General features: G+C 45.8%; 1 protein-coding gene across 2 annotated transcripts in view; it reads left to right on the forward strand.

The window, feature by feature from the left end:
• taf1c (TATA-box binding protein associated factor, RNA polymerase I subunit C) overlaps positions 1–19,938 on the forward strand; it is a 65,717-nt gene that overhangs the window by 33,943 nt on the left and 11,836 nt on the right. For both annotated transcript variants that reach the window (XM_056290981.1, XM_056290990.1), the window contains 3 exons: positions 5,768–5,890; positions 7,082–7,280; positions 16,959–17,096. In XM_056290981.1, the coding sequence (XP_056146956.1) occupies positions 5,768–5,890; positions 7,082–7,280; positions 16,959–17,096 (460 nt within the window). The remainder of the gene's footprint in view (positions 1–5,767; positions 5,891–7,081; positions 7,281–16,958; positions 17,097–19,938) is intronic.

Consider the following 19,938-nt stretch of genomic DNA (forward strand, 5'->3'; position numbering starts at 1 on the left):
ACTACGTCTTCTTCACAGTGCCTCCTGCATCTCCACTGTCTCCACTGCCACTGAGCTCTTCAGGAATGTTGAGCACCTCTGGCAAGTCGACACTCTTCCTTACGCCGGTAAAAAGGAAGCTACCCACTCCAAGCAGGACCAGCGAGTCATGGCCATGCTCCAAGCATCCACCACCAGGGTCGAGGCCGATGGAGTCCAGCACTACGCTACCCCCCTGCTTCCCTGCAGCATAGAGAGAAGACTTGCCAAGGACCCTAGGTGGGCAGAGGTCTACTGTAATGGGATATGGAAACTGGAGAAGGCTAGTTACGTGACAAGGATAACCCCCGAAGAAGCTGACCTATCCGCAGAATCTTGGTACGTTCTGTACCATATGGTGACCCACAACTGTAAGGACAAGATTGTCTTTAACTGTTTGTTTCAGTACCAAGGCCTGTCCCTAAATGACCTTCCCTACTTGGTGTCCTCATCAGGTTCCGCCAACATGCCGTGGCAGTCAGCAGTGACATCAAAGGCATGTTTCACCAGATCCGCCTGCTGCCCACTGACAGGCCAGTGCTATGCTTCATCTGGAGGAACATGGAGGGACAGCAGGAGCCGAGCATTTATAAGTGGCAGGTACTCCCCTTCGGGACGACATGTAGTCCCTGCTGCACCATTTATACCCTTCAGCAACACATCCAAAACTACACAGAGGGCAATCCCATCTTGACAGAGACAGACAAGCAGTACTTCTATGTCGACAACTGTTTGCATAGCACACACTCTGCTGAAGAGGCCAAGCGTCTCGTTGACGATCTCCACCAGCACCTACAGACCAGAGTGTTTGAGGTCTGCCAGTGGGCAAGCAACTTGCCCATGGTCATCAAGCACCTCCCGCCTGAGGCCCGCTCTGAAAGCAGCGAACTGTGGTTCTCCAAGAGCAGTAGCGACCTTCAGGAGCCTACCCTGGGTCTACGCTGGAACTGCCTCGGCGGCTCCCTGGGTTATAAGCATCGCCCTGTGGAGACCTCAGCACCCACCATGAGGAACCTGTACTGAGTACTTGCCTGCCAGTACAACCCCCTTGGGTACATTGTACCATTCACCATTAGGGCTAGGTTCTAGAACGGTTTTGGAAAGAGGAGGTTGGTTGGGATGACCCGATCCAACCTCAAAGTCTGCTCGACAGATGGCTCACCTGGGAGCAAGAGATTCCTCACCTCATCCACCTGGAGTTTCCCTGAGCCTATGTTCCACCACACACAGACAACGCTACAGCAACAAGGGACATCCGCATCTTCTGTGATGTGTCTGAGCACGCATATGGCTCTGTTGCTTACATGCGGACCATGGATGACCAACAGCAAGTCCACGTTTACTTCGAGCTCACTAGGTCTCGGGTGGCTCCCAGGAAGCAGCTGTCGATGCCCCGACTTGAGTGCTGCCTTCATAGGTGCTCAGCTCACCGATGTACTCAAAACTGAGCTCACCGTGCCCATCCAGCGGGTTGTCTTGTGGTCGGACTCCACCACAGTTCTCCACTGGATCAAGTCAGAGTCCTGTAGATACAAAGTCTTCATGGGCACACGAGTCATGAAAATCCAGGACCTAACAGCCCAATAGCTGGAAGTACGTGAACTATGTCACAAACCCAGCAAATGACATCACTCGGGGTCTAACCCTGGAGGAATTAACCACATCAATGACACCAAGGTCCAGAGTTCCTCTACTTATCTGAAGATCAGTGGCCTACTATGCCCTCTGCTCATCTTGAGTCTGACGACAGCGAACTGAAGAAGTCCGCCATAATCTGTACTGTAACAATCTCTCCCATTCCTCAGCTCCCTGCCATCGAAGACTTCTCTTCATGGAAAGAGCTTGTCCAAGCAACAGTCAGGTTCCTTCACGGGCCTGCTGACGCCCAGGCCGCAGATCAGCCTTGTGAAGCAGCCGACTACTTATCGGGTCTGCAAGAGAGGCAGAAGTGGAGGAAGAATGGTAAGGAACTGTCAGTCGGCCAGATGGCCCTCATCATTGACCCGCAGCTTCCTCGTGCCCTCTGGCCTGTTGGCAGGGTTACACAGATGTACCCTGGAGCTGACAGGTGCGTCCGCGGCCGTGCAGGTGAAGGACAGTACTTACCTGCGCCCTGTGTCCCGGTTGGTGCAGCTCCTGAGTCCCCTGGATACAGAGGACCCCTGAGAGGCTTTCCTGTTTTGTTCAAAAGGTCTCGGTAGACTTTTGGGGGCGGCTGTGTAGGAAAGCCCTTGTTAAGAAGAGGAGTTTAGTTTGGCTCCCACTAGTATTTCTAGTATTGTGCACTCACCTCAGTTAACTGGTAAGGTTACTGGCCCTTTAAGAAATAAAGAGACTTTCAGGTTCTAACCAGCTTGTCTCAGTTCATCTGTCTGCTAGTGAGCTACAGTTTTCCTCTTCCATTTCGAGAAAATTGTGTGTCAGTGACGGATACAACCACACATTTTTCGAATAAATATCCTCAAACTGAAGCTACACCTTGATTCTCTAACTGCAGTCACACCACCATAGTGTTCACCAGCTCTGTTTGGCGTCATAAAGTTAGTTACCATTGGTCTGCCAAATGCCACATCAAGTATCTGTTTCAAATAAAAAGCTCTCTAGCATTACATGGTCCGGCGTTAATTTGAATATTGTGTATCATATTGTTTCCTTGTGGCCCGGGAGTAAATGCTTTGCGGCCCGGTGCCGGTCCGTGGCCCGGTGGTTGGGGACCCCTGCTGTAATATACTCGTTCATAATCCTTTCCTTCTTCGTCACTCCCAGTGAAAATCTCAACATCTTCATCTCTGCCACCTTCAACTCCGCGTCCTGTCTTTTCTTCAGTGCCACTGTCTCCAAACCATAAAACATAGCTGGTCTCACTTCCATCTTGTAAACCTTCCCTTTAACTCTTGCTGGTACCCTTCTGTTGCAAAGCACTCCTGACACTCTTCTCCACCCAGCTTCTTCACCTCTCCTCCGCACTCCCCGTTACTTTGAACTGTTGACCCCAAGTATTTAAACTCATATGCCTTTGTCACCTCTACTCCTTGCATCCTCACCATTCCGCTGTCCTCCCTCTCGTTCATGCATATATATTCCATTTTGCTCCAACTGACTTTCATTCCTCTTCTCTCCAGTGCATACCTCCACCTCTCCAGGCTCTCCTCAACCTGCTCCCTACTCTCACAAAAGATCACAATGTGATCTGCGAAAATCATAGTCCACGGAGACTCCTGCCTGAACTCTTCTGTCAACCTGTCCATCACTATTGCAAACAAGAAAGGGCTCAGAGCTGATCCTTCATGTAATCCCACCTCCACCTTGAACCCATCTGTCATTCCAACCCCGCACCTCACCACTGTCACACTGCCCTCATACATATCCTGCACCACTTCTACATACTTCTCTGCTACTCCCGATTTCCTCATGCAATACCACACCTCCTCACTTGGCACTCTGTCAATATGCTTTCTCTAAAGACACAATGTAACTCCTTCTGACCTTCTCTATAGTTCTCCATCAACATTCTCAAACAACATTTCGTTGTGTGCGCAGTGACAAAGTATCTTATCTTTTCGTGGCATGACACCATACTGCTGCTAACTATACCGCTAATCATCACCGTGCTCCTCTTAATATAGCTTCCACTACTCTTTCCCATATCTGCATGCTGTGGCTGATCAACTATATACCTCTATAGTTGTTACAGCTCAACACATCAGCCTTATTCTTGAAAATTGGTACCAGTATGCTTCTTCTCCACTCAGGCATCCTCCCACTTTCCAATATTGTGTTAAAAAAACTAGTTAAGAACTCCACTGCCATGTCTCCTAAACACCTCCATGCCTCCACAGGTATGTCATCTGGCCTTTTCACTGTTCATCATCTTCATAGCTGCCCTCACTTCCTCCTTGCTAATCCACCGCACTTCCTGATTGACTATCCCCAAATTATTCAACTTTATCTCTTTCTCATTTTTTTCATTCATCAGTCCCTCAAAGTACTCCTTCCACCTTTTCAACACACTCTCCTCACTTGTCAGCACATTTCCATCTCTGTCCTTCATCACCCTAACTTGCTGCACATCCTTCCCAGCTCGGTCCCTCTGTCTAGCCAATCATTACAAGTCATTTTCTCCTTCGTTAGTGTCTAATCTCTCATACAACTCACCATATGCCTTTTCTTTTGCCTTCGCCACCTCTCTCTTCACTTTACGCTGCATCTCCTTGTACACCTGTCTACTTTCTTCATCTCTCTAACCAACTTCTTCTTTGCCAACCTTCCTCTGTATACTTTGCTGTATTTCCTCATTCCACAACCAAGTCTCCTCATCTTCCTTCCCCTGTCCCGATGACACTAAGAACCTTCTTAGCTGTCTCCCTCACTATTTCTGCAATGGTTGTCCAGCCATCAGGCAATTCTAAACTACTACCCAGTGCCTGTCTTAACTCCTCCCTGAACTCCACACAGCAGTCTTCCTTCTTCAGCTTCCACCATTTGATCCTTGGCTCTGCCTTCACTCTCTTCCTCTTCTTGGTCTCCAAAGTCATCCTACAGACCACCATCCGATTCTACCTTGCTACGTTCTCCCCTGTCACCATCTTACAGTCTCCAATCCCTTTCAGATCATGCCTCTTACATAAGATATAGTCCACCTGTGTGCATTTTCCTCCACTCTTATACTTCACCCTGTGTTCCTCCCTCTTCTTGAAATATGTGTTAATCACAGCCATTTCAATCCTTTTCGCAAAATCTACCACAATCTGCCCAGATTCCTCTTTTTGACACCATACCTGCCCATCACCTCTGTTCCCTTCATCAACATGCCCGTTGAAGTGTGCTCCAATCACCACTCTCTCCTCCTTGGGTACATTCTCCACCACTTCATCCAACTCCAGAATTCTTCTTTCTCTTCCATCTCACACCTAACTTGTATGCGCTAATAACATTCATCAACACACCTTCGATTTCCAGCTACATACTCATCATTCTGTCTGACACTCTCTTCACCTCCAGCACACTCTTGACATACTCTTCCTTCAGAATTACCCCTACCCCATTTCTCCTTCCATTCAAACCATGGTAGAAGAGTTAGAACCCACCTCCAATGCTCCTGGCCTTACTCTCCTTCCACCTGCTCTCTTGCAAATATGGTATATCTACCATCCTTCTCTCCATCATATCAGCCAGCTCTCTCCCCTTACCAGTCAGAGTGCCAACATTCAAAGTTCCGACTCTTACCTCCACACTCTTACCCTTCCTTCTCTCCCACTGCCTCTGGACATGCCTTTCTCCTCTCCTTCGCTTAACAGTAGCATAGTTTCCACCATCACCCTGCTGGCCAACCGTACCGGTAGCAGTCGTTGATAACCCGGGCCTCAACCAATCCGGTATGGAAATCTGATTTATGATCCGTATATTTGATTTGGCCAAGGTTTTACACCGGATGCCTTGCCTGACACAACCCTCCCCATTTATCTGGGCTTGGGACTGGCACGAAGAAAGCACTGGCCTGTGCATCCTCAGTGGCTGGGTTAAACATAGTGCCACAGTACATAATGATACAAACGGTACAAAGACAACAGTACCTCTAACAGACTAACATAGTACTACCGTACATACTGATACACATGTTATAGGGCTGAAAGGACTAGACCTAGACCAAATTAATAGCCAGGAATCACTTGGGGACATTGGTAAAGATAAATATTGAAGACTGGCGTGTTTCCATGTTAATGTTCTTCACCTTTCCCTCCACATTAAGGCTGGTTCGAGTCACACTCTGTTTCGGATCGGTCAGAGCCCCGAGTGTAGGAGCGGGGAAAGGGTCATACTGACTAAATACCTGGGAGACGTCCACTCCTTCCACCACCTTATAACCACACAGGTAAACAGGAAGCAGCCTAAAAAAGCCTGTCTCACAGACAGACACTTTCACATACAGAAAGCCACAAAGAAAAACAAAAGGTCCAAAAGCAAAAAACAAAAAACAATTGTTCAACCAAATCCCTCGGGATTATAACACACCAAACCTTTTGGAAAACATTTTTTTTTAACAAATAACAATACAAACAACAATAGTAATGTAGAATAACAGAATCCTTAACAATTGATATTTAATTAAACTGAAAGATGTGTTGCACTGCTATGCCGTCCATTTCAGCCAACAACGGAGAAATGTCTGACTCCTTCCGAATCAACCAACTCCCCCCCCGCCGAAGCTCTTGAGTATTTGCTGTTTATTACTACCGAAGCTTCGGAGCCCATAAAGGGTATTCGGGACAGCCCTACAAAGAAGTCACAAGTCACTCAAATACAGTTATTATTTATACCAAGTAGTGACACAGTAAAGGATGAAAAATTAATGAGCCAAAGTGTAATAAATAGAACAAGGCAGCCCATTTATAATAATAGCAGAACAGCTGAGCTCTTCCGGCATTTTGTCTTCCTTTTAATTGCCAATATGAACTGAAGCATGATGTCACTGCTGTGAGGGAGAGGGCTGTCATGTGCCCAAGATGAGACAGTATATATTTCCACATTTTAACAGTGCAATTAAAAAGTATAAATATACTACAAGAATGTGCCGACAAAATTTATTTTTGCGGTTCGTCTTTATTGATAGCCTACATTGAGCAAAAAAAAAAGAAAAGAATATCCGAATCCCAAAATTGAAACTCGAATACCTACCCAACAAATGAATATTCGGGTCCAGCCCTACCTATGCATGTCACGGAAAGGCAGTTGGATGTAAGTGTGCTTTCAGCATGAATGCAGCATTGTCTGTTAGAAAAGATGTACTCCACCAAGCTGGAGTACTATACTCAGTCTCTTTCCATTTAGACCAAACCATGAATCCTTTTACTACTGCTGTCTGTTATCTAGCAGATTTTTTACTCAAATGATGGCAGTCCTTGTATCAAAAACTTACTGAGCCAAGTTGGGATTAGAAAAATATACATTTTAAGGGAATTAAGGTATGTATTTCCTTATTGGTCACACTCTGTCTCTGTACCGCTTATCTCCCTTGTTCTCACTTTCTCTTTCTCTTTCTTTCTTTCTCCTTCTTTCTTTCCAGAACTCTGCTTATATCATGGATGAGCGATTCCCCTGCATGCCCATGTTGAAGTGGGATCACATGATGCAGTGCCCGCCCATGTTTTGTCAGGTTCTTCGCAGTTCCGCCTCTTCCTGTTCTGTGATGGGTGTGGCCGATGCCACCACGATTCTGCTTGGCTCTCAGACATCTCAGGAAATCTTCCTTTTTCAGTATTCAGGTTTGTCAAAACACAAATGGGCGTAAATACCAATGTGTACTATTTTCTTAATTAGTATTATTATTGGCATTTTCCGCCTTTGGTAGCGATAGTAGAGAGAGACAGGGAAGGCAAGTGAGAGAGAGGGGATGCCATGTAGCAAAGGGCCCAGGCCGGATTCGAACCCAGGTCACTGCGGTTATGTCGTACGCGCTCTACCAGGTGAGCCACCGGGGCACCCACCAATGTGTACTATTCATAGTACATTGGCATTGAAACTCTAGTTAATGCCCACGGCAATGTGTATATGAAACCCATCGTTTTCAGTCGTTATGCCGCTGTATTGTTTATAAGGGTGGAGATGCCTTCCATCAGTTGAGATTGAAGATGTCACTGAGATGAGTGATCAAACGTTTCTCACTCCGTAAACGTTGTGTCCAGATGAACTGATTCAACTTTCTTTGATTTTCTTACCTTGAGGATGCATAAAGTCATTTCGGCAAGGATTGCCTTAAACTTGTAAATGAGTATGAGCTAATGGCACATAAGGTGGCAGGCTACAGGAACCACCTGAGATTCGGCCTCAGATGCAGACAGAATGGGATTACACCTAAGAGTCTGCAAATGCAATCTTCAGTCATGGGCCACCAAACTAACAAGATTGTCCAGAAGGCACAGAGCCAGCTGTTGAACGAATGGGTGAGACAAATTAGTTTTACCATCGACACTTTCAAAGCCAGAGAGGAGCAGATCCAGCAGAGACTCGCATCGCATCTAGGTGAGACCACTGTCCAATTTTTGATTGGGTTTACAGAGCAGGCTGGTCTAGCACTAGCACAACATGGAAAGTCGAAAGCCAGGCAGCAAAAAAGTTAGACCTACTTACTGCACGTCAGAGACATCGGCAGACAACGAACAGCGCCCTCAACGGCAGACAGAGATGGACACCAGACACACGCCGGTGATGTGGACAAGTGGATGAAGAATCTCTCTGACAGACAACTCAGCCAGGCGGAGAAAGACATCCTTGCTAAAGGGCTGAATTTTGCTGTCACGCTGGGGCAAATCCCACTAGTGGAACTGGTCATAGCTATGGAATCAGTGATCCGTAAAAACAACATCTCGGAGCAACTGCAGATGAAAGTCTCAGCCTGCCTCAGCAATGCGAAGGTGTCACCATCCAGAATCAGTAGAGATGGAAGGAAAGCTCTTACGACTCTCAGTAAGGACAATAACATCATCATCCTTCTAGCAGACAAAGGCAGATGCACTGTTATATTAAACCAGACAATCATGAGAAAGTTGTGACGTTACTTAGCGACCTGAATACTTATGAACCCCTGAAATGAAATCCAGGCAGCAGTTACAAGAAAAAGGTGATAGATTTTCTGAAGCTGTTAGAACAGGACAATGCTATTGACAGAATGTTGTACTATAACCCAGGGGAAGCTACACCTAGTCTGTATGGTTTACCTAAGATACATAAATAGGATGTGCCATTACTGCCTGTTGTTTGTATGATTACCTCAGTGACCTATAACATCTCTTGAGATTCTTGAATCTATTCTTAATCCATTGGTAGACAGTAATGAACATCACATTCAGAACACTATGGATTTTGTGGATAAGGTGATGGACATCATTATGGAGGGGGATGAAACAATGGTGTCTTAATGATGAAAAATCTCTCCACATGTGTTCCTGTTGATGAAGCAGTGGAGGTAGTCCATATGAAATTACAAAACGACCCCACCCTTAGCAAGACCAAGTATGTCTGCTCCTGAAGTTGTCTCTTCAGTCCATGTTCTTCACATACAGGGGGCAGTACTATAGACAGAGGCATGGGTGTGCCATGGGTTCCCCAGTTTCACCTAGGGTGGCCAATTTGTATATGGAGGAAGTGGAAAAGAGGGCTCTGATGTATTATCCAGGGACACCACCTAGTCATTGGTTCAGATACTATGTGGACGACTCCTGGGTTAAAATTAAATCTCAGGATGTACCACATTTCACCGACCACATTAACTCTGTGGACAACCGCATCAAGTTCACCTGGGAGGATGTGAAAGATGACAGGTTAACCTTCTCAGAATGTGAAATTACGGGGGATATTTGATTGTTGATTTTTACCGTAAACCAACACATACTGATCAGTACTTAAGGTTCGACTCTCATCAGCCACTGGAGCACAAACTAGGAGTCATCAGGATGCTGTATACCCGAGCTGAAAATGTCCCCACCAGGACAGGGGAAGGAGAGAAATCCCATATTAAACAGGCCTTGGTTAAGTGTGGTTATCTTAACTGGGCATTTGTCAAAACCAGGAAAACGCCCAAATGGTACACCGGCCGATTGAAGAGAGGAGAAGGAAAACAGCTGTCTACACGTAAACCAGTGGTGATTCCTTATGTGGCGGTAGTGTCGGAACAGTTGAGACACATACATATATTCCAGTCTCGGTTGCTTTTAAACCCCAAAACGCGCTGCGCCAGAAATTGGTCCACCCCAAGGATCGGGTCCCACAGCACAAACAGAGCAATATAGTGTATGCAGTTAAGTGCCGGGAGGATTGCCATGACTTGTACATCGGGGAAACCAAACAGACTGGCCAAGAGGATAGCACAACACAGAAGAGCTAACGTGTTAGGCCAGGACTCCGCAGTCTACACCCATCTACAGGCCAGTGGTCACTCTTTCAAGGATGAGGATGTGCACATCCTTGATAGGGAGGAACACTGGTTTGAATGCGGAGTCAAAGAGGCCATCTATGTAAAGAAGAAATGACCAACCCTGAACACCGCGGGGGGCGGGGGGGCTAAGAATACATCTGTCGTCATCTTACAATGCTGTGATTGCAACCATTCCCAAATCCTGTGTGAAAATACACATTGCCATTGAAACTAGTTAATGCTCATGGCAATTTGCATATGAAACATTTTTTTTTCAGTCATTATATCACTGTATTGTATTAGAGATATCTGCCATCACTTCTCTGTGGATTGTCACCTTGTCATGATGGAGAGGCTTGCATGGTTCTCAGATCCTTAGAGCAATGCCATCTGGAGCTATGCTCCTGGTGGGGTTACCCATGGCAGTAAGGTCGGGGGAGGGGGGTTCCCTGACAAAGAGCAATCCAACCAAGACCTCAACGGTGGAACAGGCGGAGGATGATGGCTGACTTTAGGGAAGTATCACAATGGCTGGGAAGGCAGATGAAGGCTGCAGCAGAAATGGGCCCCCAGTCATCCGTGCCACTGGATTCTGACCCAGATCTGTCAAGGACTGTGTGTTGGCAGTCTGTGCACCAGTCTCCCCGCATTAAAGCCATGCACAGGCATCTTCCATAAAAGGAATCCACCCTAACATCCTGGATTAAGTCCTATGGTGACCGGCAAGTGGCGACGGGGGCAGGATTGTCAGATCTGGAAGCCCCTAGTCATGAGCCAGCACATCAGGCGTGGGTGCTAAATTCAGTCGCTGGGTTCTTGGAACAAGGTAGAAAGAATCCTTCAGAAGCTGCATTCATGACTGCGCATCCCTCTTTGGAATCCACTCTACTCACCCCACCTGGGGAAGGGGCTAGAAAAGGTGCCCTAAAAATAACCTGCCTCACACCTCCTGACTGGATTACCGTGTCCAGAGGGATCACCACATGCAGTCAGAAATATAGAAACATGGACTTTGGAGCCTGGGATGTGCGCACACTGATGGATAGTGCAACCAGTGACAGACCAGAGAAGAGAACCACAATCATCACTAGAGAACTGAAGAGATATCTGATGGACATAGCTGCCCTTTCTGAAACCGGACGGGCAGAATGACGGACAACTGAAGGAGAAGGGTGGCTACACTTTCCTCTGGAAAGGAAAAGCTGCTGATGAGCCCAGGATCCATGGTGTTAGATTTGCCATCAGGAACCAGATTATAATCTATTTCCTGATGGCAAATAATTATCAGCCACCTGTCTGAACTTCCTGTGGGGATCAGTGAGTGTCTCATGACCATCCGTCTGATGCTTGCCAGCAACTAGATGGCAACAGTTGTGAGTGCCTATGCCCCTACTTCCTCTGAAGAGGAAGTAAAAGAGACCTTCTACACCTGCATAGACAAGACACTGTCAAGAATCCCCAAGGAGGATTAAATTATTCTCCTAGGAGACATCAACGCCAGGGTCAGCTGGGATCAACACCTTGGAAGGGCACTATAGGAAAGGAAGGCATCGTGAACAACTCCAATGGAGTTCTGTTTCTTAGCAAATGTGCCCAGTACAACTTCACCATCACGAACACTGTTTCGCCAGGAAAACAAATTTATTGCATCTTGGAGACACCCCCGCTCCAAACAGTGGCATCTCCTTGACTGTCATTGTACGAACCAGTGATTGCCGTGATGTGAACATCACGAGGGCCATGATCGATGTAGATGACTGCTGGACAGATCATCGCCTCATCTGCTCCACAATGTCCATCAAACTCAAGAGGAAGAGGAGGGTTCAAAAGAAGCAGATCCGGCCAAGACTGAACTTTGAAAGCCGTAATGAAACTGACACCCAGCAGTGAGTTCAGGCCTCTTTTGGGGAAACCCTCCAACAGGAATATCCCAATGACATTGAGAAGCACTGGAGCCTGCTCAAATCCATCATCCTCGACACCTGCAAAACCACCCTTGGCTACAAGTCCAGAAAACACCAAGACTGGTTTGATGAGAATGATACAGATCGAACATCTCATCTCCAAGAAAAGGAAAGCTTTTCTTGCCTGGCAAAATCATGTAACCTGCGAGGCTAAAAGAGTGGCTCACTCCAGAGCCAAGGTGTACGTCCAAAGATGGGTGAGGGAACTTAAGAACTCTTGGTGGACAGAAAAGGCTCTGGAAATCCAGCGACTGACAGACTCTGGTGACACCAGAAGCTTTTAAGCACTACTAAGGCCATCTATGGTCCGAGCAGCCACGGCTTAAACCCCCTGCGCTCAAAAGATGAGCAGGAGCTGCTGAAGGACAATGAGTCCATTAATGCCAGATGGAAGGAGCACTCCCTGGAACTCCTTAACTCCAACAGCACAGCTGAACCAGACATTGCCAGCCACATTCCCCAGATTCCCATCAGAGAAGACATTGGGGAACCTCCCACCATGACAGAGGTTCAAGATACCATCAGGAGCCTTAAGAACAACAAGGCCGCCGGTCCAGATGGGATCCCAGCTGAGATGGACCAGAGCTTCTGTACCACATCCAAGCCCCCCTCCTCAAGGTCTGGGAAAAAGAACTTCCTTCAGAGCTCAGGGATGCTCTAATAGTGGCCATATTCAAGAAAGGGGACAAAGCAGAATGTAGAAACTACAGGGGCATCTCACTCCTGTCAACAACAGGCAAAGTCCTTGCTTGTGTTCTTGCAAACCGACTGCTACTACTGGCTGAGAAAGTATTCCCAGAATCTCAGTGGGGCTTCTGCCCATCCAGGGGTATAGCAGACATGATATTACAGCATGCCAACTCCAGGAAAAATGCTGTGAAGAAAGGCAGCCTTTGTACATGGCTTTCATAGACCTGAAAAAGGCCTTTGACTCAGTAGACCGCCAGGTTCTGTGGAGCATGCTATCAAGATGTGGCTACATAAGAATATTGAGGCTTCTGCATGACTGTATGTTAGTCACAGTGCTCAGCAACAGCAGCTCTGAGTCAGAGACCTTCACTGTGGAAACGGGTCAAACAGGGATGCATCATCACACCCACCCTGTTGCCATCTTTATTGCTGCCATACTACACCTTATTGGTGAAGAGCTGCCATGGCAGATACCAATCCTATACAGAACTGACAGCAGGCTCTTCAACCTTAATAGGTTCAAAGCCAAGAGCAAATTCTGCAACACCACCATCATGACGTTTCAGTATGCAGATGACAACGCCATCGTGGCGCACTCCACAGAAGATCTCCAGGACATTTGAATGCCTTTGCCAAGGCATACAGAGCCCTGGGTCTAGCAGTTAACATCAAGAAGACCCAGGTCTTATATCAACCTCCACCCAACTAGCTATCTACCCAGCCCACCATGAAAGTGGACAACAAAATTATTGAAAATGATCACTTCCCCTACCCCAGCAGCCTTCTCACCTCAAAAGCTGACATCGACTCTGAGGTCACCCATCGCCTGAGTTGTGTCACTGCCACTTACGCCAGACTCAGGAAAAAAGTCTTTGAAGACTGAGACCTAAAGGCCCAAACAAAACTCCTGGTTTAAAGACCTGTTGTTCTCCCTACCCTGCTGTATGGAGCAGAGTCATGGACCACCTACTGCAGGCACCTGAGAGCCCTGGAACAATACCACCGAAGATCCTTACGAAAAATCCTGCCGATCAGCTGGAAGGACAGATGCACCAACACGCAACAACATCTGCATTCTGGAAGAAGCCAACATGACTAGCATCACCACCACAATAATGCAGCACCAACTCCGATGGACAGGCCATGTCATCTGCATTTGCAACACACGTCTCCCAGGACAGATCCGGTACTCCCAGCTGAAGGAAGGTCAGCGAGCTCCCAGCTGGCAAAAAAAGTTTCAAAATCATTCTGGTGAAATTCAACATCGCATCAAGCAACTTGGAACACGTTGCATTGGGTAGGCGCACCTGGAAGAAATCTGCAGGAAGGAGCTGCAAGTCATGAAATGGAACTCCACTGTGCCGCATAGAAAAAGTGACAGCACCACAAGGAGAGAGAGAAAAAGGCTGAACCACCACCATTTTCGCCTGTCCACACTGCACCAAAGTATGTGGATCACGGATCGGCCTCTACAGCCATCTGAAGACCCACAAGTAGACAACTCAATGGAGAGGACAGTTATACTCACTTCGAGTGACCGCTGATGACCTGCAGTCAGTTGAGACTGAAGAGGTCACTTAGCTGAGTGATGAAACATTTCTCTCTCAATAAACTTTGTCCAGATGAACTAATTCAACTTTCTTTGACCTGCTTTTAATAACATGGAAACACAACTGCCCTGTTTAGCAGTGACATGTATAGAACTTAAGTTGCAGACCCTTTATCTACACTCACTGGCCACTTTATTAGGTACACCTTGCTAGTACCGGGTTGGACCCCATTTTGCCTTCAGAACTGCCTTAATCCTTTGTGGCATAGATTCAACAAGGTACTGGAAACATTCCTCAGAGAGTTTGGTCCATATTGACATGATAGCATCACACAGTTGCTGCAGATTTGTCGGCTGCACATCCATGATGCGAATCTCCCGGTCCACCACATCCCAAGGGTGCTCTATTGGATTGAGATCTAGTGACTGTGGAGGCCATTTGAGTACAGTGAACTCATTGTCATGTTCAAGAAACCAGTCTGAGATGATTCGAGCTTTATGACATGGCGCGTTATCCTGCTGGAAGTAGCCATCAGAAGATGGGAACACTGTGGTCATAAAGGGATGGACATGGTCAGCAACAATACTCAGGTAGGCTGTGGCGTTGACATGATGCTCAATTGGTACTAAGGGGCCCAAAGTGTGCCAAGAAAATATCCCCCACACCATTACACCACCACCACCAGCCTGAACCATTGATACAAGGCAGGATGGATCCATGCTTTCATGTTGTTGACGCCAAATTCTGACCCTACCATCCGAATGTCGCAGCAGAAATCGAGACTCATCAGACCAGGCAACGTTTTTCCAATCTTCCATTGTCCAATTTTGGTGAGCCTGTGCGAATTGTAGCCTCAGTTTCCTGTTCTTAGCTGACAGGAGTGGCACCCGGTGTGGTCTTCTGCTGCTGTAGCCCATCTGCCTCAAGGTTCGACGTGTTGTGCGTTCAGAGATGCTCTTCTGCATACCTCGGTTGTAATGAGTGGTTATTTGAGTTATTGTTGCCTTTCTATCAGCTCGAACCGGTCTGGCCATTCTCCTCTGACCTCTGGCATCAACAAGGCATTTTCGCCCACAGAACTGCCGCTCACTGGATATTTTCTCTTTTTCGGACCATTCTCTGTAAACCCTAGAGATGGTTGTGCGTGAAAATCCCAGTAGATCAGCAGTTTCTGAAATACTCAGACCAGCCCGTCTGGCACCAACAACCGTGCCACGTTCAAAGTCACTTAAATTACCTTTCTTCCCCCTTCTGATGCTCGGTTTGAACTGCAGCAGATCGTCTTGATCATGTCTACATGCCTAAATGCATTGAGTTGCTGCCATGTGATTGGCTGATTAGAAATTTGCGTTAACGAGCAGTTGGACAGGTGTGCCTAATAAAGTGGCCGGTGAGTGTATGATCACAGTCTGGTGAGAATGGTCAAGTGCAGGTTGGACCTGTGTTCAGTAACCATATATACTGGTTTTGTGTGTGAAAAGGGCTTAATTGAATAGAATGACTGAATAGATGACGTACATAGAAATAATGAATGGCTGTGACACAATGGAATGTTCATACAAAGTTCCAAATTCAGTCATTAAGTCGTTTAGTCATATTATTTTAGTTGTTGTGTGGAAAAAAATGTTCAGCTGCAGTATTATGTTCTGCTTGACATACTAGATTATGCTTAAAGGGGCATGAAATATAGATGGAAAATGCCTCTGTCCCCTCTGCAGATAGCAGCATCTTGTAACAGCTTGGTACGTGTTTCTTGATTTAAGAGGAAGATGAGTCAAAAACTCACAGCCACGCGGATACTGGGATTTTCATAGTGCTTGTCATTTATGGCTATTACTCCCATCAACCTTACCAAGCCCAGTTGTACGGCTACTATTGCAACATACATGGACAATAGAGGCCATATGTAACCAAAACGTTACTCTTGAGTTGAGAGGCAAAAAGAAAAACAGGAACTAAATAACATGCGTCCGTTCACAGCATGTGCCACTCAACTAACTCAAAGAATTCAAGGTGCTGTCTTCATGACGTTGCTTCTCTTGTATCGAGACAAGTATGTCTTAAAGGTACATTTCCCAGTTTCAACTATTACAATCTATGCACCATAATCATAATAAATTAATTAAAAACAAGATGGCAAGACAATGGAGGAAAACTACATTCTGTAATTTATAGTCAACATTACACCATGGATGCATTTTTTTTTTTTTTTAACCAAGCTGTCATCGACACTGATTTACAGTAACTTAGGGGCTTCATGCATCTTCAAGGCTATAAAATAACAGTGTGCATTTAACAACCATGGTATTCACAAAGTGACACACATCACAGAACAAGGTTTCAGGCTTTTATATCACCATGAATACCAGTTTGACTGAATTCCAGTCTGTGTTTGGAGAGTTGCTTAATGTATGCCATTCCTTACATGTAATTTGTTACTGTATTTCAGTCAGCCCCTCAGGCCTTCATTTGAACCACTAACCTGGTTTTCAGTAAAAAAGGATTAGCCAGGGTAAACCTTAGTTATAGACAGTAAGAAGCAGGCAACAAGGGAGCGGATAGTTAAAGTTGAAATAAAGACAACTACCAACACCTGCACTGCTATTGCTGTTAATACTAGTGTTGATAGTGTTACTGTTATTGCTACCGCTGCTGCTAGTGTTAGTAGTAGTATTTTTACATCTAATACTGCTACTAGCACTAGTGCTACTACTTTGCCTACTGACTACTTTGCAAATATTGTATCAGGACTATGAATTTTCAATGTGTATTTATGTTTTTGTTTGATCTTAATTCTTCCCTTTTTTTTCTCTCTTTTTTTTCTAGGTGGTAGATCTGAGGCATGTGTCAGCCTCGGTCCTCCTCAGGCATTGCTGAGACCCAGGGACAGTTTGAACCACCTTCCTGTCCAGATCCCACACCGCCGGGACACTGCGAACAGCAGACTGTCCCTACCTGCAGCAGGTACGGCTGTGAAATTATGTTTGCGTATGTGTGTTACTTTAAATTAAACTTACTCTTTAATGAATGTTATTTAAAGATACAATCCTAAAGATTGTCTTTTTGTTTAACTCACTGATACCTATGGTGGTAGGTGGTAATTGCAGTGGTGTTTGACCACTAAATCCAAGAGATCCATTCAAAATGAGTCACAAGTGCTGTTGTGTCAGTACACCAAACAGGGTGAACCTGAGTTTAGTTGTTGACGTTATAGTAAGTGTTGGTAAAGGTCTTCTGTGAGGTTGTTTTACCATAACTGCTTGTCAGCCACAAAAATGTCATTTCTTCAAACTCACCACTACCTAGGGATTGGTATCAACACCCGGTATTAAATGGGCGGCGGTGCTAAATCATTAAAGACTAGTACTGATAAGCTCCGATGTTAACAGTTCTGCTATCGGTATTGGAGAAATTAAGAAAATACATTTCCTATCTATTTAGACTAAATAAACGTTATCTTTTACCTTTTTATGTCACCAACTCTGTTTCTAGTTTGCAATAAGATTGAGACATTTGTCTGAAGCATTTTCGTTATTCCCAATCCAAAAAACAGATCTCTCTCTCTTGAAGCCTGTTGTATGTGCGAGCCAGAGGGTGGGGCCAGCTCTCTCTGCCTCTGTCAGGGTATCCCTCTCATAGGTCTGTTGTCGCTCCCTCATCACAACAGTTGCCAACCCAGACACCCCTTCATCAGCCTGCAACATTAACAAAGCCTGCAGAAACAGATTATGTTCTCTCCAGCCCTGAGAACCCACAGCCATCAGCTCCTCGTCCCCTCTTCTCCCCAACTACACTGATAGTGGGGGAGTCCATAATCAAGTCAAGAACATCCGTTTCTTTAACGCAGCTACACACTGTTTCCCTGGAGCCACAGTCCCTGTCATCCTGGCTAAGCTCCCACGGCTTCTTAGCTCGCTCCCATGTTCTACCAGCTTGTCAGCAGTCTGAACTAACTAAAAAGGATTTACCAACCTTTTAAGTTCTTCTGGAAAATCTGTTTTTATTTCTGGTCCTATTCCCACAGTGTCCTGTCGAACAGGGCGCTCAGCAGAATATTTAGCCTCCACACTTCGCTCCAGTCGGCCTGCAGAGCTCATAATTTGGCCTTCATTGACAATTTTCATTTGTTCAGGGAACGCTTTTCCTTTTTTAGTAGAGACGGTATCTACCCCAACAAGCTGGGTAGCCACATGTTAGCAGCCAATTTTCCTTACGCCATGCAGTCCTGTATTTCATGAATGACTATTTACACTCCACACAGTCCCCCAGATTAGTTCCATAAGTATAGATAAAAAATACCTTTGTTACTTAAAACATGATGTCTCCAGTTTGTTATCACCTGTTGCCCTGTGTAATCCAGCTCTTCTAAAGTTGAGTTCTCTCTCATTCCATGGCTCTTACAATATTCCTGTTAGGATTAGGCCACGATTTAATACCCACTACCTTTTGCATTATGTGTCTTCGACTGTCAGGCCAAAGAACTTGATTACAGTCTGCAGTAGTGATTCCACTCCAACTAAGCCCCTTATTCCAATTGTTTTTGCTCTTTTAAATGCCCAGTCCATGTCGAGTAAGTCTTTTATTCCCAATGATTTAATTTCTTGGGGGTCATCTCAAGTCATCCTCTGTGTGGAGTTTGCATGTTCTCCCCGTGTCTGCATGGGTTTCCTCCGGGTGCTCCAGTTTCCTCCCACAGTCCAAAGTAGGTCAAGTGAATCGGCCATACTAAATTTTCCCAAGGGGGTGTGTGTGTGTGTGTGTGTGTGTGTGTGTGTGTGTGTGTGTGTGTGTGTGTGTGTGTGATGGCCTGGCGGCCTTTCCAGGGTGTCTCCCCACCTGCAGCCCGATGACTGCTGGGATAGGCTCCAGCATCCCTGTGACCCAGAATAGGATAAGCGGTTTGGATAATGGATGGATGGATGGATTTAATTATTTTCCTCAACCTCGACTTTATATTTCTTACTGAGATCTGGCTTAAACCTGGGGAGTGCTCCCCTCTAGTGGAGCGCTGCCCACCCAGCTATAATTTTCTGTATGCACCCAGGTCGTGGTGAGGTTGTTTTTTTTTTAACTACTTTTTGATCAATCCCCGTGAGGCAATTATTTTTCTGCATTTAACCCATCCTACCTGCGTAGCTAGGAGCAGTGGGCAACCACTAGTGCAGTGCCTGGGGACCAACTCAAGTTCATCTTGCCATGCCTCAGTCAGGGGCACAGACAGGAGTATTAATCCTAACATATAAATTTAGCACAAAAAGTAAGGAAATTTGTGTTTGGTAGATTATTTCTTTGTTGTAACAATGCTTCTTGGCAATAAATCTTATATCAGGCACCTGATTGTCAGCACCTGGGGTACCAGAAGCTCAAAACAAGAGTCAATAGCAACAGCAAAATAAGCTGTTTGGCATTGGCAGAGAAGATTTGGCAAATTTTTCATGGGTGCAACCCACATACTCAGCTCTGCTGCTCATCCCACAAATGCATGTTCCTTACAAACGTGGCACCATTTAAAAGGGAAATAAACAGGCTTTCCAAGGGTATAAGATTTATTGCCAAGAAGCATTGTTACAACAAAGAAATAATCTACCAAACACAAATTTCCTTACTTTTTGTGCTAAGTATATATATTATAGTAGCTGCTTTTAAGAACCATTACACTTGCATTTCTTTTACTTTTTGTTCTTTTAATAGTTTTGAAATCTTAACTTTTACAATTGTGTGCGACAACCCAATTTGCTGTCTAATCATTTATTGACCCCCCCCCCCAATTCATCTACAGGTTTACTTAATGAATTCTCTGAGGTAT

Source organism: Lampris incognitus, chromosome 1 (assembly GCF_029633865.1).
Source record: "Lampris incognitus isolate fLamInc1 chromosome 1, fLamInc1.hap2, whole genome shotgun sequence".
Classification (NCBI taxonomy): Eukaryota; Metazoa; Chordata; class Actinopteri; order Lampriformes; family Lampridae; genus Lampris; species Lampris incognitus.